This window comes from Nipponia nippon, unplaced genomic scaffold, assembly GCF_047370975.1.
Source record: "Nipponia nippon isolate SJK-2023a ecotype South Korea unplaced genomic scaffold, ASM4737097v1 scaffold_8, whole genome shotgun sequence".
NCBI lineage: Eukaryota > Metazoa > Chordata > Aves > Pelecaniformes > Threskiornithidae > Nipponia > Nipponia nippon.
Window position 1 is genome coordinate 48,995,341 of NW_028262402.1, and position 21,069 is coordinate 49,016,409.

The window sequence follows — 21,069 nt, forward strand, 5'->3', positions numbered from 1 at the left end:
AAATGTGTTGCCCGTTCTGTGATTCAAATATCTAAGTCCTCAGAAATACTTCCTTTAAGCCACAGTAGCCCTTGCTTGTGAAATGTTTCCTGCTGGTTTCTGTCTCATGAAGTGACTTAGTGTCTTGCTTAGATGATCTAGGCAGTGTTAGCCTTTTCCCCATGAACAGACTTACCCAGCGCTTAAAAAATAAGATCCTTGCTAAAACAGTATCTTTGAAATGCAAAATAATGCTAATCCTGCTTATCAGCAGCCATGTGACGTGTCTGTGGAAGTCTACTTGCTAGGTGTGCTCCCAATCAGGAAATACTGGCATATCTCTGCATCCCCAGACTGTGACTGAGGACCAAGATACGATCAAAATGTGTTCTTAATTACAGCAGATTCTAAATGGAAGTAGTTCTCTTGTTGGAATTTTATAGTAGTCTTCATGTCTAACACTTAAATGCTCAATCCTGGACTCAACGCTGTGATTATTTTCCCTTAGTAGTGAGCTTGGTTATGGTCTTCCTAGTCTGTCATTAACTGCTAGAAACTGAAAATACTTCTGTCGATGTTTCTCATTAGCTTGAACTTCTATGTTACCATACTGTAATTATGCCATTACGGATTCACATCTGTGGTCTTGCTTAAGGAAAATGGCTTCGTATCTCCATTCCAAATATCTTGGACAATGGAGAAACGAAACCAGATGCCTGCATTTCTATTGAAACAAAGGTTTGTTTGAGCTTTTTATTTTTAAAAAGCTAAGGGAATGTTCTGGTTCTGTCACATCAAGCTTTGTAACAGCTTGACTCCAATAAAGTAGTGGGTACTAGTGAGATTTTTTTTCATCGTTTTTGCAACAGATTTTTAGAAATATCTTCATAATTGTTGATCTCATGCTTTAAGGGCTTGCTCTGGTTTAAAACTAGTATATTCTAATAAAAAAATTAAAATCCTTTTGGAAGATGGTGAAACTATATTTTATTAAGCTCATGTGTGTGCATATATAAAAATAAAAAGCTCCCTACTATGGTTGTAAAAGAACATTGTTTTTAAAGCTCTAGAAGGCGTCTTAAGTTTATTACAGATTGGATTTTTTTTTTTAAAGTGTTGTGAGTTTGAGGTTGTGTCTCTTAGGAAATGTTCCCAGTGAGAATTTCTCATAATTAGTAGTGCCTATTTAACATACGTCCCCAAGGAAGATCACTTACTTGAGTTTGTTTAAAATGTTCACAGCTTAGTACCTCAGATACCAAATCAATATTCATGTATCTTATTTCGTTGATTTGCTGGGGGTATGAGGGAAGCTCATGTAGTTCCAACTTATTTCTGTGAAGTTTTATGCTAATGATGTGTTTTGTGTGTGGAAAATCATATAGACATTTCACCTTCCCTAACCTGCTGGAAATTTAAATGTCAGATTATGGTTCAGATAAAGTAACAAAAGACATTTCAGATTAAGAGAATAGCTTGTATTTGTTGTCAGAGGCAGTGGAAGACTTGAACCAAGATGTGACCCAGACAGTGGCTAGGAAAGAAGCTCGTGTGCGTGAGTGTTACAGGTGGTGGGAGGTGAGTGGGGGAGGCTAGCGTTTTTTTCAGGGGAGGTGGGGGGAATGCTTGAGAAGCCAGAACATGGAAGCTGGTTGATCATCCTGTTTGTGAGAATGGATTCGAACAAGTTATGAAGCTAGAGATTTAATATTCAGCACAGAAAGGAAGGCCTACAGGGAAGTGTGTGTTGATTACTAGATTACAGCTTGAAGTGACTGGCAAGATGGTGGTATATGTAAAGAAGAGAGACTTTAGGTATTTTAAAATATTAAGAAGTACTCAACATGTCTTGGGTTTACATAAATAATGTGCAATGTGGCTCCTGATTTTTATAAGCTATTCTTTGTTCCTTTTCAGATCTATAGTTTCAGCCACATCTAGCAATCTGTGAGAGCTGCTGAAAATGTTTTCCATTGGATGTGGTAGTTGAAAGATCCTGACCTATAACAGAGATCAGACACTGGGAGGAAGTCTTTTTTACAGAAAAGGAGCTGACAATGCAGCTGAGCCAACCTTCTGTAGCTAAGGGGAACAACAGTCTGTAGCATGAGGGAGTATCATGATTAGTTTGACTGTGAGTCAAACTCAATATCTTTAAAGATGGATAAAAAGTGGATGCATCAAGAAGCTCTGAGAACCAGGAGTATAACTATTTCTGTGTATTCTAATCCACTTCAAGCTGGGGTTTCCTGGTAGCATAAGCTACTTGCAGTCTCATAATGAAAGTCTTTCATTGCTCTGTTAATATTCTGCCTTCACTTCATGCATGGATTATTGTTAGAGAATAACGTTACTGAATAGAAGGAAGACAGCTTATGTAATACTGTTACTGTACTGTCTTGCTATAATCTGAGTTTTTTTGTGAGAAATAGATTTAACAGATGCAGCTTGTGTATTGCCTTTATATTGCAGTGAAGGTATCCTGGCAATGAAAAAGCCATTGTAACAACATTTGTGTAGTGCTGGGATTAATAATACTTTTACGGATGAGTTACAGCCCAACCTTTTCCATTACTAATGAATCTGAACAAATCATAGGTTAATTAATGTTGTAATGGTATAAGCACTAACCATTATTTTTATAGTGTATGTCTATTATTTCTTATGTAGGTGGAAGGCAGAATTCTAGGCCATCTTACTGCTATTGAGATCCTGGGCTGGTTGAAGGTCAGTTTGATCATGCAACACAGTGCTTTTGCTTTTGATATCCAATAACCAACATTTGCAACACTTTTCTCACACAGTCAGGGATTTGGTGTGCTATGCAGGATATTGGCAGGTAATGGTGGAAGTATCTGCTGCACTTGAAATCCCTATTCTACATTTCTGTTGTGTAGTGGTTTTTGGTTTGGTGTTTTTTTTTTGGGGGGTACTGGAAAAATGTAGATGTGGGTTGTGCCCTACTCTCCCAGTTTTTAGAAGACACCTGGAGTTGAGTTAAACAGCTCTTATTTTCTTTGGTTGGAGACTTTTACAGTTGTTTATGGAGCTGCAACTGAGTTAATAATGTCTAGTGGGCTTGTGCTGGAATCTCAGAAATTTCAGCCTTGTATACCTGAGCAGTCTCCTGCTTCACAACCACCTTATAACTTGGGACATATGTTTGCATGTCCTTATTATTGCTGGGTTTAAAATGTTGCAATAAGATTAAGCAAAATTTGAAGGTGTTGGAAGTATCTATTGAAACAGGAGGAACTCTGGGTTTAAGCCACAGTTCCAGGAACTGCGACCAGTCCTGCTGTACTTCCCTGTTATTTCCAGCAACCGCATCAGCCAATGGCAGAGGTGAGTGAGTATGGCTTGAGGGTCAGATCTTCTCTCATCAGTAGCATTTTGTGGGCTGCTGTTTTGCAATGAGTTCCTAATAAATAGGCACAAGTAAGACTGCCACCTTTAAGGACCCAGCCGAGATCCAGGAGGGCTTCTTGCACTTTTGTGACTGTGCAGAACAAAGATAATGTAAAGATGGTTGTGTGGGCCACAATCTATGCTAGATCTGTGACATTAGTATTTGACATTATCTGTGGCATTACACACCAGTTGAGTGTAACTGGCAGTCACAGTAGAATGATGTTAGTAATGCATGTGGTGATTAAGATCTTCCTTGTCTCTTCAGTATTGTTGCCTCTGCAAGACTAGCAGGGGTTAAAAGTGGCAATGCCTCATTACAGCCACTTACATGACCACTGTGGCTGTGATACATAGTGAGCAGACTTGAGTAGGTAGGAACCATTTTTACAATATTTATTATGATCAACTATGTTTTAAGGACTTCTGCATTTATGCTGATTTCTAACATTGCTTGGCTTCACCTATACAGGTCAGTCAGTCCACGTTTTGTTGTACTATGGTTGGGGGATTCATCTGCCTCTAGCAGGCATGAGTCTTATGTAAACATATGGTGAGAGACAGCTAAGCTACTGCCTCAAGGCTCCTGATCCTGTAAAAGTAATGTGAACATGAGTGCTTGTAGGATTCATACCTAAACTGAAAGTGAGATGAAGTGAAAAAATTGAACAGTTGTGGCAGCAGAGTGTCAGGCTTATTGACTTGAGGTGTCTGTTACAAGTTTTCGTCCCTAGGACAGTTGGCGTCCAAAGCAGCAGGGAGGAGTTAATGTGAAAATTTTTTTATTTCCCTTCTGGCTGCTTTGCACTACTTAGCGTTAGGAATCAGGAGATGGTGCAGTTCTTTCTGGTTTAGGGAAGTTCCTAAACAACGTGAAACCAGCATAGCCAGCTTATGCAGCTGGGCTTTGCCTTTCGCATAGGTTGGGGGCAGCATTTGGATAAACAATCCCCATGTACATCTGCAGAATTTCATGCTCCAGTAATTCCTACCCAGCAGTGATGATCCTTAAGATTTTTTTGGTGTGTTTTTTACTGTTTGTAGAAGCTGGAGTGGCCTACAGGTCTCAGGATTCACTGAGTCATCTTCTTCCACCAGCATATAAAATTCAGATTTGGTTTAGATGTGACCTCGTGCACGTATGCACTGGTGTCTAGGCTGACCTCTGTCAGGAACTGTAGACTAGATGGGTTGTCATTCTGCTGTAGTGTGTCAGCCCTCTCGCATTTGTAGAATAGACCCTCTACTCCCATTATGTTTGTTCCTCATATTTTAGCATTGTCCTATCTTAATTATTTGTACCTTGAAAATGAAGTGCTATTATTCTTTCAAAACCTGGAATTGTTTTTACTTTTGCTTTTTCAATTATGTACCATCTCTGTAGCTCTCAGGTTTCATCAGGAAATACAGTATATTTGACAGACAAACTATGTCAGCAGGCTGTAGGTTAAGTTCCAAGGCAGACTTGAGCCTTGAAGGATGCACCAGTATATTTTCTGGGAGGCTGTGGATCTTCTTGAAACCTTCACATTTGATGTGAGCAGAAAAGCCTAACGCTTCTAAACAAAGGCCTTTTTGGAGACAATGGCAATGTTGTTATGCCTGTGATCTTACCCTGTACTTGTGACAGACGTTATACCACAGATGCAGAATAGCTAGGCAAGCTGGTTTTGTAATTCATTTTCAGAAGCAACTGCATTTTGAGTCCTTTAGGTTATAACATCTAAGATTATCTAAGTGTAGCTGAATGGCTACAAATGGAGGGTGCAGGGATTTATAGGGTTTAGCCAGACCGTGCCCATTTTTCAACTGTGCTAGAAGCCTGGCTAAGTGCTGGCACATCAAGTGTGCCTGCAGATTGCACATCGCCCAGTGTCCTCTAGCTGACAATAATATAGAAAGGTTGAGTCAAGCCATTGGATGGTATGATAGGTCCTCCTGAAATACTTGCAAGTGATATATACTAGAATTTGTGTGAAAATTGTACTGTCCTGTAAGCTGTATTTTCTGTTTATGAAATAGAAATGCTGATGTCCTAGAAAAACTTGTAGGCTATGAAAAGCATGTCATGTGGCTGTATTTGCCATGTTTTGATTTCGGTGCTAAAAAAGGAGCACGTGCAGTTGGTTTACCTAATGGATCAAAACAATATTCCCCACAATGCAGGTCAGGATTTTTTTGCAGGGTGTTATTCAGAGATTACTTAGGTTTCTCCTTTCAGGAAAAGGATGAGCTGTACAGCACAGTCCCACAGCTGTAATCCACCTTCTTGCTGTGCCCAGTTTACATCTCCCTTTCTGGTGAGCTCTGTAACCCTCCCCACTGATTTCTGTGTGCATGGTTGGCTTCATCACTGCTCATCTGCTGAAGACTGACCATCATGCTTTACAGTCCTGTATGCCTGGAGAGTTGCTAGCTTAATTTGGTGACAAATCAACCTCAACAGAAAGATCTATTCAGACGTCATTCCTAGGACTAACCCCTAACAATATCTTTGATCTTTAAAGTTCCAAGTGACTGGATGCCTGATTCACCCAGTTATACATCCATTGTCAGACAGAGCAGTGTACTTCCTCGAAGTGTTGTGTGCTGCACAGCAGGAGGTGCATGCAAATGGAACTGCTATAACAATACTAATGATGATCATTCTAGTGACGGGCTGTGTCTGCACTCCAGTGATTTATACTGTTGTTGTAAAGGAGAAAAAGCCTGGTCCACAATGTTCAGGAAAAGCTCTGCTGGAATGCCCCTAACAATCAGCTTCCTAGCGAAAAATGCAGAACATATTTTCGTCTATCATCCCAGTAAATACACTTTCTCTTTTTTTCCTATACCTTCTCCTTTACGGTTTCATGAGAATATGGAGTTGCATCTGATCCATGCTAGGGATTACCTAGAGCTGTGAATGTGAACTGCTTAGGTGGAACAAGTTACCTAGAATTAGGATAAACTTTCATGGTTGCTCTACTTCTGATGCATTTTGTTCCAAGTACTGTTACAAAACAGTTGTGGAAAATTAGTAGTTCTGGCCTTAGTTTACAGCTGTCTCTTCAGGCTGTAAGTTAAGTAGCATCATCAGCGTTTAAAGAAGTGAGCTTCAAGGTTGCTTAAAGGTTACTGGAAGAACGTAGGACCAAGGCACAGTAAAACAAGGCTTTGGAAATCCAAAATCGGTGCATGCTGTAAGTAGAAGTTTGTCTATGTTGTTTCTCAGCCAAGTAAAAATAAGGTTCAGTGGCTGATTTCCATCTCCTTGGAGTTGAGTAATAGTATTTCTTTCTGCAGGAATACTGTTGGGATACAACTGCTGAATTCTCTGAAAAAAAGTGCCGCGGCAGAAACCTTGCATCATGGCCCTGGGAGAGATTTTGCTTCTGGTGCTACAGTGGGGAGCTGTGATTACCCTGCATGGATCTTGGAAAAGGCAGAGGGCAGAAGCCCTGTCTTCGATCCCTTGGCTCTGTGCTGTGGGCACCAGCTCCCAGTGTAGCATGAGTAGGATACTGATAAATATATTTTATATATATATTATAATATATATAATATTTATATTATTATATTTTTTTATATATTTTTTCTTTTATATATATATACACCAAGGAAAAACCCTCAGGAGGCTGAAGGGAGATGAGGCTCTACCGTGGGAAGTTCTGGGAGGAGGTTGCTGCTTTCTGTAACTGTCTCTGAAATACAAGTGGGGAATTGAAAGTCCAAGACAGATGAACAAAGAAGGTAACAGAGTGGAACTAGTAACAGCTCCAGGGAAAACCAGAACAGACAGGGAAGAGTGTTACAAAGTGCTCATCAAATTTACATGCAAATAGTAATTCTAGCATGGTACATGATTAACCCCTCACTTGACCGAATCCTGTCTGGATGAAAATGTATAGATTTAAAATTATGTTTCTGTCACCCAACACTGAGGGGACAGACAAGTTCTTTTAGGGATCCTTGGCAGAATGGTGATGGCGCTGAATTGTAATTACAATTTAAGCGTTATTTTCTTAATGGGAAATTATGATTAGTATAGTACAGAATTTATGATTAGAATGGCAGAGGATTTCTCCAAGCAGAATCAATGTAGTACAGTTAATAAGTAGCATAATACAGAATTTATGATACAACTTAACTTACAATTTCTAATCACCTAGATACTAACTAATGATTTTTAATCACCTGGACCCTCTGCAGATTGGGTTGGATCTTAACGCGTGGTTTGCTGTAACAAGATAACAATCATAATCTAGGCTCAAAATGATATAAAAGAATACAAGTCACTCCCTCAGTCCTCGGAGGAAGCAGACGATGGTGGAGGTGTCCCTGGCCACTGGGGGGGGTCCCGGTCTCACTGCCCAGCAGCAGCTCCGGTCCAAGTTCATCCTTGGGGCTTGTAACTGCTTGGTTTTCCAGACAGTGCTCTGGGTGCTGTTCCGCTTCCCTGTTCGGTGGCAGGGTCACCGACAGCTCCGGGCTGGCCGGGGGCCTGCGACCTTCAAGGCTGGCAAGGAAGGGAGTAATTGGCCTGGTGCCCAGGAACCTTGAGGCCAGTAGGGAAGGAAAGAAGAAATCTGTTCGGTTTGTCTGCTTGGTGCACAGGACCTTCAGGGCCTGAAAAGGAGGGGAAAGGGAACGAATGTGTGACCCGCTCGGTCCCAGAGAACAGCTGCTTGCCTTATAAAACAGTGCTAGTTATGCTAACCACGTCACCAGGGGTCAGGAGCAGGGGGTACTGGTCACAGTTCCTTTATGAACAGCTTTACAGACAGCATCTTAACTTCTTTTAATCAAATATTAATGACCTATTTATGGTTATTCTTCACTGTCTTCATTGGTTCAGTTTCTATCCCAGCCATTGCCTAACTGTGAGAAAGTAGAATTCCTTTGAGCAATTACAAAGTGAATGTGTAGAATTTTGTTTTCTCCTTGGTAGAATTATTTCACATCTAAGTTATTGCCCTCTATGAACAGAGCTGCTTGGTTCTTAAGCTTTGTTTTACCTTCCTGCCAGATAGATAAAGCCTGTCTGTCTTGCACTGTAAGGTTTCTAAGCTGTTTCAGCCAGTAGTAGCTGTAAGTGAATATTAGTTCTGACAAATGTACCCACTGCATTGCAGGCTAGGGTTCATTTGTTGTGTACTCCCTCTGTTAAATAGACCAGAACACCCTGCAAAGTCAAACATGAATGAATGAGACAAAGACTTTGTGCAGCTCTGAAGCATTTGACTGTTATTACTACATGAAACTCTGCTAGGCAATCTGCTTTGTGAGGCAGAGTTCATGATGTCTGTGATTACGTGCTGCACATTGAATTTGGCAAAAATAGTTTAGTTAATCAGGAAAAGCAACTTGTTTGCTAAAGCTCTGGAATACAGTATGATGTCATTCAAGTTCAAATGTAAAATATTTTCTTAACATTTCCATAAGAAATTAAATTGGCAAGAGCTTTTGGTAAAAGGTTTGGGAGTTAAGATTTTGACTGCAGAATTTTCAAACTCCTCTGGTCTTGGTGCATGCCATGGCAAGGAAACACTGCTGCCTTCAGACCCGTGGGTGTCATTCAAAGGTAACTCCTAGTGTCTTCTCCCCTGCCGTCAGAGGCTACAGAAATTGTTCACCAAAACAAAACCAGCAGGCTGACATTCCAAAACGCTTATCAATGCTGAATTGGGGGCTTTACAATTTTTACCACTATAAACAAAGAAAACTAAATACTGAGAAGTATTTACACCAAGAGAAACAAAAATTCATCGTTGTGCCTCAGAGAAACACAAAGTATGCAGAGTGAAGCATGCTGTTAATATTGCATAATCAACAGTTGTCTGTGCTTTCTTGACAGTGATTTTTTCCAGTGAGTAAAGCTTTTTCTTTGCATAGATTTCCGCCCCCCCCAGTTGCTAACTCTAAGTTTTCCTCGGGGTATCTGAATGATACCTTATGAAATACTGCTGGCTGTTCCCTGCAGGGCTGTCGCAAGAGCCACAGCAAACTTGAATTCCATGTTCATTGCTTTAGCAGCATAGTGTTATGCTATAGAAAGGGCTCCTAATGCAGGAAACAGCTTCTGAAAGATGACCATCTTCACCCTTGTACGCACTTTTGTGGGATGCATGGTGATGACTCTCTGACAATTGCTTGAAATTCTACAGCAAAAAGATGGAAGAAATTTTACATTTTGCTGTCTTTATCTACATTCTTCTATTTTTCTATCTTCCCGTATAATTCAAAAATGCATTTTCTAGTATACATTTCCAGGAAATAGTTAAGAATTAGTCAGTTTATTTCCTGTGTATTAACTCAATGCTGACTGAAGTTCAAGACAATACAAAGCAGCTACTGAATGTTCATCATTTAGAACGAGTACTTTCTTGTAACAGAAATAATACAGAAAAAGGAATTCTGTTCCTATGCATACTTATATAGCATGTCTATACACAAGATGTCTTAAAAATGAATCAGAAATGGCTCAGGTTATGATATTTCAAGCAAACACAGTTTGCATTTAGTTGCATTGTTTTTCAACAAACATGGAAGATCAACATTTGTTTTTACGAAGGCCATTAAATCTCAGTATTTCTAATATGCAACTTTACAGTAATTGCCACTTCATATAATTTTATTTTAAAATTACTTACAATAAGACATATTTTTCTAGATTTTGATTATGAAACAATTTCCTTCCCTTGCTTCCAAGGCTTGTCAGGTTTACTGTTTCTTTCATCTGATTTAATTGTGCATGATACAGTACAACTGGTGTAAACCCTACATAAATGTACAAGTGTCGGAGCCTGGGAGACAGATAATACTTAAATGCAGCAAGGATTTCACCAACACCTGCAAGATCAGTTACATTTTCTTGCTCCACCTCTCTTAAAGTTCATTCCATTTCAGATTGCAGCTTCATGAAAGAAATGGATCTCCAGACTGGCTCTCACATAAACAACCTGTCAGAGGTTAATTCTGACCTGATTTACACCTTTTATACCTCACAGATGTTTCAGTACAGAGTCAGAGAGAAATTTGGCCACAGATTCAAGTTTAATCCATGTAGGTTTGGATTTTTTTTTCATTTTCCCCTGTTGTATATTCAGTTACTTCGAAATAACAAAGTTAGCATTTTGAATTCATTATTTCTCTGGCTCTGACCCAAAGCACTCGGCTGGATTATTCCCTAGCCTTCCAGTACCTTTGGTCAGGATCACAGTGCATGGACTTTAGATAGTATTGATTTCCTTTGTGCGTGGAATGATTTTCAAATAGAAAAATGAAACATGGTAGACACTATAGTGGGAATACAGTAATTTACCTGGGTCCGCTCACGTCTTGCGAACTCTAGGTGGATAGTAAATTGGAGACTGGCCTCACTACCGGAGTACTGGGGAAAAAAACTGTGGATTAGGAGTGTATGTTTGTGAATAGATGCCAGACCTCTAGTGGACACAAAGGAGAAATGCTTATGGAAACACCTCAGCACCACACGGAGGATCCATATGTACTGTCAGGGGAAAAGCTTCTGAAAAGTCTCTTTCAAAAGCTTACCTATTATTTGTGTAAAGCCATCATATGTCTCATCACTCAGCGTAGTTTTGATTAAGTGCAGGGGCCCCAGAAAATCAGTTAACATTGTCTGATTTTTCAACTAATTTCAAAAGCGTAATTGCTCTTCTAACTAAACAGCTAAGCTGGGACATCCCTCGAAACTGGGGGACGAGAGGCTGGAGAGCAGCCTCACAGGAAGAGATCTGGGGGTTTGGGTTGAGGGCAAGTTGAATATGAGCCAAGGGTGTGCCAAAAGGGCCAACCATTGTCCTGGGGTGCCTCAAGCACAGCACAGCTGGCTGGTCGAGGGAGGTGACTGTCCCACTCTACACTGCACTGGTGCAGCCCCACCTCGAGTACTGTGTGCAGTTTTGGGCACCTCAATATAAGAAGGACATCAAACTATTAGAGTGTCCAGAGGAGGGTGACCAAGATGGTGAAAGGCCTCAAGGGCAACACTTAAGAGGAGCAGCTGAGGTCACTTGGTTTGCTCAGCTTGGGGAACAGAAGGCTGAGGGGTGACCTCATCACAGCCTACAACTTCCTCATGGGGGGCAGTGGAGGGGGAGGTGCTGATCTTTCTCTGGTGACAAGCAACAGGACACGAGGAGATGGGATGAAGCCATCAAGGGAAGTTCAGACTGGGCATTAGGAAAAGGTTCTTCACTGAGAGGGTGGTCGGTCACTGCAACAGGCTCCTCAGGGAAGTGGTCATGGCACCAAGCCTGTCAGAGTTCAAGGAGCACCTGGATGACAGTCTTAGTCATATGGTTTAGTTTTAGGTAGTCCTGTGAGGAGCAGGGAGTTGGACTTGATGATCCTTGTGGGACCCTTCCAACTTGAGATATTGTATGATCCTATTATCCAAAGGACCACAGTTCGGCTGAAGAAGGCTGGAATGCGGTAGGCTCTGGCTCCTCTTCCCGTATGGCTGATGTCTGCTTTCAGCCACTGCAGGGAGGATATTTAAGAGCTAGGAATTCTGCACAACTACGCTTTCTTATACCAGAGAAACTTCTACCTAGGACACTGGCCGAAATGTTTCAGGACTACAACAGGAAAGCAAAGGCAGGTGGAAAGAAATTGGGTAGGAATTAAACTGCCATCATCAAAGTCCTTGAGTTTATTACCAACTTAAAAATTGGACAAAACCAAAAACTGACACAGTAATATTAACCAGGGATCTTGAAAACAATCACACATGGTGCACATTTTGGTATTATTAACAGTAAAGACATCTATCTTCTATGGAGATACACCTCAATATCAAAACAAATTTCTTCCTGTGAATACATATCAATGATGTGATCAAGTAGGACACTTGGCACAGTACCACCCACTGCACTCAGTGTGAACATTTAGATGGTCAAAACTGGTTTTATTTACAAAGTTTTTCATGCACAACTGACTTTTTCTTCTAAAATTATATAAAATGTATTTAAGAAAAGGATGACATTGCATATTTCTATGAACAACAATGAAACCAGAAGGAGCATATTAAAAAGCCTAACTAAAAACAGCAAATAGTTGAACTGAGGTAAAGTTACAAAACAACCAACCCTTGTCACCAATTACAGGGCTAAAAAGCAGTTCAAATCTCCAAGCCAAGAACTGACACCCACAGACGAGACAACCATTATTCCTTGATATTTTGAAGTAGCCTTAATAAGTGAGACTCAATAACCTGTTGAACTAAAGCAGAGAAAAAAATCAGGTTAATCAGTGTTCAGTGTTTTTTCACATCTTTAGGGTTGTACTATTTTGTCCTGGCAGATGCTGGCTTGTCCTGTACAATCATTTAATAAAAACCAGACAGGAGTAAATTCACCCTGGGAAGAGAGTTTGCATCCCTTTAGAAAAGAAAAGCCTCACATAATGCAAAAACAATACATGCAGTAAGGCAGATGATGGTTTTTGGAGGTGATGATCTGTTTTCTGGTTTGACTAGCCAGATAGCATATGGAAGGAAATTTTTAAGCCTATAAATGGGAAGTAGGCAAAAATGTGTATTAGAAACTACTTCTGTGAACATCTGAAGAGATTGAACTCTTGAAGTAGTCCTACATCTAGACATCTGTGAAGTTACTGGCCCCCTGTAAGCACAGGACTCTGCCTGGAGAAGCTCCATGTGCAGTGCTGGGCTTATTTTTGGATTCAGTTCATTTCTGTAACAGCAGACATTTCACAGCTTTCAAAATGAAGGCAGCATGAGAGAAAGACAATGAAGAGTCCCTTCTTTGCCTCTGTTTTCTGGAACCGAGTAAGGTAGCCTAATTGACTGATCCTGGCACTATTACTGTCTGCCTCCAAGATAAACTAGAGCTAGAGCGAGTCTGACAGGCGAAGAAGGTTTTGCAAACTACATCACATGAATGGAGTACCAAGGTGAGGGGTTCAGGAAGGCTGCAGGCCTCTTATTGTCAAGAGCAATACACGCTCCTTTTTACAGGGTGGGGGAGCAGCTCAGCTTCCCTCGTCTGGATCATGGCTGCATCAGCCCTACACTCCATTATCTGTGTCCACAGATGCAGATCCAGGTCAGTGACATTTTCTTAACTAGGTACCTGGCTTTCTGAGACAGGGATGGAAGCTCCTACCCATTTTGGGCTGATACATTTAGGTGTATTAAAACTTTTAGGGCAGGGATCTTAGAGCTGCAAAACCTCTACTAGGCCATTGCAGCAGCCACATGAAAAAGGAGCAGTAAAAAAAAAAAAACAAACCCAAAGAATTTCCATTTGCAATACGCACCACTCCGATAGCCCAAGGCTACAGCCAAATCCATGGAATTATAGCCAGCATCTGTTTCGGTAGTTGGATCAGCACCGCTTTCTATGTAAAACAGGAAAAGAAACTCCTATTTCTGACAAGGAGAACTGATAGTACATTATTAATGATAATTCAGTTTGGACAGTCTGCTTACCGAGGAGAATTTTTACACATTTCACATGGTTCCCATGTACTGCATATAGTAGAGGTGTGCCTCCATTCTGCAAAAGCAGGAAAAAGCCTTAGACACTTAATGATTGAGCAGTCTGCAACTGTAATTCCTTAACACACCAGTATACTTCAATGTACCAGTAAGAGACTTCACAGGTTTTATAAAAATAAGGTTCTGTTTTGGTTCTTCACAGCTTCCATCTTTTTTTGTCTACTGTTTGGACTGTAAGCTCACACTTTTACAAGGACTCAGCCTTAGCCTTATTCTCTTTTTACCAAGAAGTCAGAACTAGTAGGGCAAACTTCTCTTATCCTATGAAGTTTTGAAACTCTCAGATGTTTCAGAAGTAGAAGAACAATTTTCAAACCCAAGCCAGGGCTGTGCCCTCTTTCAAATTTCTGACCAAAGCACCCTCTCACATAAATTCAAGCTAGAGTCTTACCCAGTCATATTCATTAACATCAACTCCACAGTCAAGCAGCATTTTGACAATATCTGTGTATCCTTTACTGCAAGCCAATGAGAGGGCACTTTCTCGCCCTTTCCCCAAAATCTGAGGATCTGCACCCTGAAATGATAATTATTAAAAAAAAAAAATCAAATTAACCACGCTTTTTTAAAATGTGAGGTTTTACACAGAACTCAACTTTAAAACATTTAAGTCTATAGCAGCGGTGACGAACTTAGAAAGGCAAATTGAACTAAAAAGTAAATAAATTTAAAATGAAGTGTGGTTTTTTCCTTACATTTTGGAGGAGAAATTCCACTACTGCTATCTGCCCATGAGCTGCAGCCCACATCAGAGGGGTAAATCCTTCTTCATCCTTATGATTGATTACATTTTCTGTTTAAAGAAAAATATGCAGCTTAGTAATCCCTTTCACTAATGCACTGTATGAGCTGGTGAAATATATTGACATATCCATGGTGAATGGACTGAGGTGTCCTACAAGTCATTCTCATATTAACTTTAAAAACAAAATTCTATCCCAAAGGTGGTGCAAATACCTTTGTCCAAGAAAGAAAAAAACATCCAACTGTCTACAGTAAAATTTAAGATTTGGGTTTATTTATTTTTTTAAGCTCTATAAATCAAGCTCTGTTTTTACTCAGAAATGTTACAACTTGTCTGTTATCTGGGCTTTATGTTTGGAAAGAAGAAAAGGGATGCTTGAATAATAAAGAGGTACATTCTATATTATTATTATACTGTAGAAAGTGTTTTTTTCAATAAAGTAAGCTACACAATCTTGTAAAGAATTAGCTTATAAAGCAATACAGATAGTATAACTCCATTCTCCCCAAAGTTCATGTAATTAATAGGGTGTTTTGTGGAAACAATTAAGGTCTACTTTAGTGCAGCTGGAAGAAGGAAAAAGAACTTTTTTTAACAATTGGCTGACTGAAATAGTTGAGTTGGAATTATTTTTTCAGATGTAAGTACTTAAAAAAATCCCATGCTTATCATAGCACCATAATTGCATTTTTAACTGTTACTGACACTCCAGAATCAATTTGCTTTCCATATATATGGCTCATTACAAAGTATATAGACTCAGCGACTCATTACCTACTTTCCAGTAAACATTTCAACAAAGATGCACTGAAAGCATGGCTGATTACTAATAATACAGTAAGAATATACTATTAACAGTACTCCATTCAATACGTTATGTAGAGTTGAAATTTTGCATATTATGGACACACAAATGTCACACTGAAGACTATCACACAACTCAGAAGGAGCAGTGCAATTATATTGCAGGTGTGAGCCGTGGCTTAAATTACTAACATATAGCTCTATATGTTGATTGCTTAAATAGAATTGGAAAGCCACCATTAATAGAAATGTGTTTTAAATTACAAAGATAATTTAAAAAAAATTAACTCTTCTGATAGGACTAACAGATTCTCCCTTCTCATTTCCATGAATTACCTATATAGCTGGGGAACAGGGGGAGGAAGGGATTTACCTACAACTCTGTTAATGCTAATGTTTAATTTAAAATCCAAATCATAGCAATGAGCGAATAGAAGACTGATGTGAAACAAAAGTCCACATCTGCAAAGAACAGTTACCTCAAATATCCTTCAATTTGTACCAGAATTGAGGATTTTTTTTTAAAATACAGCTTTGGGGAAAAAGTCAAGCACAACAGGGTATAAATGCCTCAAAGAAAAAAGGTAGGCATTTAATCTCCGTCTCACCTTGTTCAATACGCGTGGCCAGATACAACATTTCTCCCTGAGCAGCCAGCTGATGAACTGATAAAGCTGCAAAAAGGGAAGCAGAAGCATGTCTTACACACACCAGTTCTCATTCTGCTCTATTTGGAGCTAGGCATAACATGTCCATTGGCTTGAGCAGTACAGAACTTGGATTTGAGAGTGTAGATAGGTTTCATCTTATACTCTGAACTGGAATCACTGTCTTAAAAACGGAAAAGTTTCCAAAGAGTTTCATAGGCTTAGGTAATTTTTTTAACCAATGTATAAATCATACTACAAAGCAAAGATACTTCCTACACTGACTCTTCACAAGGCAACATGCTCTCTTCCGGCGGCTTGGTCAGCAACTCAAGATCACATTAAGAACATTCCTCAAATGAAAATAAGCATCTTTCGATAAATTAAGGCTGTGTAGTTTAAAAATGACATCTAAGAGATCACATGCTATCAGGAGACCTGTCATGCTGCTCAATAAAGCCTGTAGCATGACTCTCACTCACTACAATGTGGAATAGATCAGACATTAACTAAAACTATACACAACATGACATCTCCAGGGGAAGAAAAGGATTGTCTGGGGTTTTAAAAATCATTTTTAATAAAAAGTACCGAGCATTAAAAGCAGAATAATTCTTAAGAGATTATGATGAAAAAATCTCTGATCCCACAGTAAACTCTGCACAGGTGCATGGTTTTGATAATTACAACTTGGGAGCAGGTCTCAAAGGTGCTCAGGAGGGAATATATAATACATTACCCACATTATATAATAACAAAATTAGCTAATGGTTACATAATATGCAAATGTTAACTCTCCTCTTCCTATTCACTACATGAAAGTTTGATTTTTTTCCAGAAAGACTGCATGTTTTGTTCAGAGGCCTACGTTGCAGCTCCAGATTAATTTTTCCCATGCAAGCAGCCTTTTTTTTTTTTTTTAAACATTGGACTTATAATTTATAGAAGAAATAATTTATAGGCGAAGTAAATCACAGAGAATTAATTTATAAAGAAAATGCTTGACAATTAAGAATAACAAAACCCCATAAATAACACTGCCTTTCTTGACTTTCAAGATCCATGACAATCCTGAAGTTTGCTGTAGTCTGTAGCACTTACCAATCATCTAATTTTAATAGATTTTACAAGACGCACAAGTTCTGAAAGCAGATATATGAAGCACATTAACTTAAAGCTTAGAAAGGATCAGAAAAATATTTACCTATATTTTTTAAATCAAGGATTGGATCCTTTCTGGAAAATACGCTTCAGTCATGAATTCAGTACAGCAGATGGATTACTATTTTGTGGTTGGAACCACGTGAAATTAGACAAGACTATCTCAATGTTTTCTTCCTGTATTAAAGTTCATTACAACAGCAAGGAAAAAATTGGAAAAATCTGTCAAGCATCTAACATACAGTTCACAAAATCATCAACAGTAAGACAGAAAGATACTTACAGTTTACAAGCAGAGGCGTTGTAGAGACTTCGTTTCCCCTGTGTTTGTTAGTTAGGGTAGTTGATTGTTTTATTGGTGAGAAATGCTTAGTAGTTGATGGAGTATAAACGTGCCTTACTTGGATACCAGGGGAAGGAGAAGTGTGGATGTTGCATTCAGCTACATTGAACAGAGAAAACAGGATTTTAGTACTAGTAAGAGCATTAAAAGAAAGCCACAGATTCTAAGTCAAACCAGAAAGCACCAGTATCACAAGAGCTTTAAAACACAAGTTAAGGAAGCTTTGTGACATGTGCTTTTTCCACAGTGTATTGTGAGAGTTGAATAAAGGGCTGTATTAATTTCTGGCATAAAACAATGCTGCTACCCCACAGGTTCAGTATGGCGTAACATCACCCAGAGACAGGCTGGTGCCTAAATGAGGTAAGCCTTTGTCTGAACGTTCAACATGCCTGGGATGGATTTATCAGGTAGGATGGCTCCATTTAGCCCTTCATACCCTCACCAACACTCTCCAGTGCAATAATATGATGCAGCTCTGGTCAGCCACGTAGTCAGGTAACTGCTCAGCTCATCCCTTTGCCCACTCTCTAACCAGTCCACTGCATGAGTGGAGACGACCTTCACTCATTTTCTTCACCAGGACTTTTTCCACTCCTGCTGGATAAAATTCTAACTGCATTATGAATGCCTTACGAATACTCATCCAGCAGAAGAGAGATATTCCACACTAACTTACGTAAAATGCAACTGCAGGTGACCACCTGGAATTCAAGAAGTCACTCCGTGCTGTTGTGTTCATTTGTACTAACTTTTCTAGCTTTCTATTAGAATCTAGCACCATTTTATTACAAAATATGTATGTTATCTTGCCTTCTAACTCTCAAAGGTAAGTTTTGAGAAGCAGCTGAGAAGCCAAATAATTTTTAAGAAGCCAGCTGACTAAATACTGGAAAAACATATTGAACAATTAAACTCCATTATTGGCTAAATTGATTTGACACCAGTGTGCACTAATAATTAATGACTATAAGCTAATTAAGATGCACACTGAATTCACACCATAGAGAACTTCATGATCATAAACCCAAGCACAAATCTGGGGAGAGAACCAATTAAAAGTATAGGGTAACAGGATGAAAATGAAATTATGTTTTGTTTGCCAATCAAATAGCTACAGCTGACATGATCAAATTAATAGACCTACCAGGGATTTTTGACCTGCGGTCCTTGGATCCGCAGGACTACTTCTAAGGGTTCACAATGTTACCTAAGAAAAACCACCCTATCACTGATGGGTCTAAATTTGCCGTTCAGGTCTGCAGCTCCACTAGTAAGCACTTAGGGCCTGCAAATCAAAAAAGTTTGAAAATTACAATGGCTGAACTGCAGCCAAACAATACAAATCAGAAAAATCATCAAAATCCGCAATAGGTCTGTATTTGTTATAGGAAATGGGTCAAATTCAACTTCATGAAAAGATACATTATAACAGTCTGAAATATTACAGCGAGCGCTGGAAGCCACAATTGTTAAAGGGAAATAGATAGAAGTCCTAATTCTGTTGTCCATCGATATGTTCGGTCATGAAAAAGCATGGATCAGTTCTGATGAAGCTACCCAGCAATGGCTGGAGGTTAGCTGCAGGGATCCAGAATTGCAGCAACATTTCATTTCAAATACTGTGAAGCTGGAGCCAATCGCTACAACTACAGGCTTTGCACAGCTGTATTGATAAAACAAAGTCAACCGCATGACCTATGTTATTTTGCCATTGTGTTAGTGAAGATAAAACGTGCTGCAGAAAGCTACCGAAGTTGAAATGATCATATAGTGCTTTCAGTAGTGTTCTGTAAAGACACATACATTCAACAATGTGTAGAATGTTGTAGGACATGCTACAAAAAAAGAAGTAAGCTTGTTTTCATAATCAGCATCAGCTCTTATTAAATTACACTAGAAGCTTTTTGTGCCACTACTTTTTCAATTTAAAAAAAAAATTAAAATGTGATTTAAAAAATAATCTTAGGGGAAATTAATTTTACATTAATAATCCGTTAAGCACATAATAAAAATGTTAGGGGAACGAATCTTAGAAAACTATTACTGATTAAAAGGCAGAAGCTTTTTTTTTTTTAAAAAAAAACATAACAGCTTAACAGGATGACACAGTCCATACATAACAATTTGCACCAAAAAGTTCAACCTTTAAATAAGACAGATGCCACTTCAAGGTCAGAATTAACTTGGTCTTGGATGTTTTTACTGTCCTCCTCATTCAAAGATTTCACAAATCGCGAGCAGACGTTCATATCAAATCTATTGGGCAAAATGAATTTCATTCCCATGGCGACACTCTGAGCTGGGCCTTCCTCTGTGCTAGAGTCAAGCTGATGCTCCACTTTAATGTCTGGCATGGGTGGAAGGCTGTAGCTGGTGGGACATTCTTCTACAATTAACTGGGCCCCAGTATCTAAGTTTGTTGAAGATGCCATGGCCTCAGTCATGTAGAAGTCTTATGCAAACTGTTTCTTCATAGCTTCTAGCCAAGAGCAGTTCCGGCCAACCAGGCTGTATCTGAAGAGATCCGGATGTTTGATCAACCTGCAAGTGAACACATGTAACATAGGTTAACAACATTCTGGTGAAGTAATGCATAAAATACACCAAACTTGGCTTCATTTAAGCTTATGGCATTTGGTTTTGACAGTCAAAATCTTGGTGAAATATCAATCTTGTTGCTGCCACAAGTTATTGACCAAATCCTCCATTTAAATTTTATCACGTGGATATTTAAGCCAAATTCCATCATGATGCCAGTAGGAGTTTCATCTAAGTGATATTTTAGAATATCAGTGGGGTTGCAATAAAAAAACCGCCACAACCAACCACATTTACAGCAAGAGAGGAACCAGCTGTGAGGAGAAGATGACCTTATTGCCTAAAAGCATTAGGCTTGAAGGAAGAGTTAAAGTGACTTTATGTCCCTTCATGACTCTAAGTCTTTCCATAACCCAAGTGAAATAAACGCCTTCTACCGTACGCGTAGGGAAATGATAAATCCCCTTACAGACCGACGACAGCAAAACATCCCCGGGGCTCTCTGGCAGCCTAACGTCAGGCCAGGCCAGGCCAGGCCAGGCCAAGCCCGGCCCGGCCCGGCGGGCAGAACGGCCCGGCAGGCAGAGCGGCCTGGCGGCCCGCCAACCCCGGGCGCTCCTGGCGCTCTCCCCCCGCGCTGCCAGGCCGCCGGCCCCGGGACGAAAGGCCCGACGGCGAGCTGCGGCAGCGGCGGGCTCTCCGCGGGCGCTGCGGAGCAGCCGCCGCCCGGGAACCCCTCCCTCAGAGCGGGCCCGCGGCTCCGCTCCCGGCAGCCCCGCCTCACCTCGGCGCCGCCGTTTTGGCCGCTGACGGAAAGGCGGAAGTGACGCCCTACCACCCCGCCGGCGGTAGGGCGGAAGTGACGCTTGTCGCCGCGGTGGCGATTGGCTAGGATGAGTCGCCTGGTGATGAC

General features: G+C 40.1%; 1 protein-coding gene across 5 annotated transcripts; it reads right to left on the reverse strand.

Moving 5' to 3' along the window:
* Window positions 1-7,009: 7,009 nt before the first annotated feature.
* Window positions 7,010-20,991, reverse strand: ANKRA2 (ankyrin repeat family A member 2). Of its 5 annotated transcripts, none has more exons than XM_087742251.1 (9): window positions 20,941-20,991; window positions 19,762-20,159; window positions 17,556-17,714; window positions 16,073-16,138; window positions 14,611-14,708; window positions 14,307-14,432; window positions 13,847-13,913; window positions 13,675-13,755; window positions 7,010-7,995 (listed from the first exon to the last, which is right to left on the reverse strand). In XM_087742251.1, the coding sequence occupies exons 2-9, from the start codon at window positions 20,060-20,062 to the stop codon at window positions 7,880-7,882; spliced, it is 1,014 nt and encodes a 337-aa protein (XP_087598377.1). In that variant the 5' UTR covers window positions 20,063-20,159; window positions 20,941-20,991; the 3' UTR covers window positions 7,010-7,879. The 5 variants fall into 5 exon arrangements, with proteins under 5 accessions (XP_087598377.1, XP_087598379.1, XP_087598378.1 ...); XM_087742253.1 differs by lacking the exon at window positions 20,941-20,991 and adding an exon at window positions 20,630-20,932; XM_087742252.1 differs by lacking the exon at window positions 20,941-20,991 and adding an exon at window positions 20,626-20,932.
* Window positions 20,992-21,069: the final 78 nt, after the last annotated feature.

Bases quoted from the DNA above. Each gene is read 5' to 3' on its own strand.
- ANKRA2 (XM_087742251.1), bottom strand. From the start codon at position 20,062: ATGACTGAGGCCATGGCATCTTCAACAAACTTAGATACTGGGGCCCAG. The intron at 16,139-17,555 runs GTAAGTATCTTT...CCCTTTTTGCAG, and splicing joins AACGCCTCTGCTTGTAAACT to CTTTATCAGTTCATCAGCTG. The intron at 14,709-16,072 runs GTGAGACGGAGA...TTCTTTAAACAG, and splicing joins GGCCACGCGTATTGAACAAG to AAAATGTAATCAATCATAAG.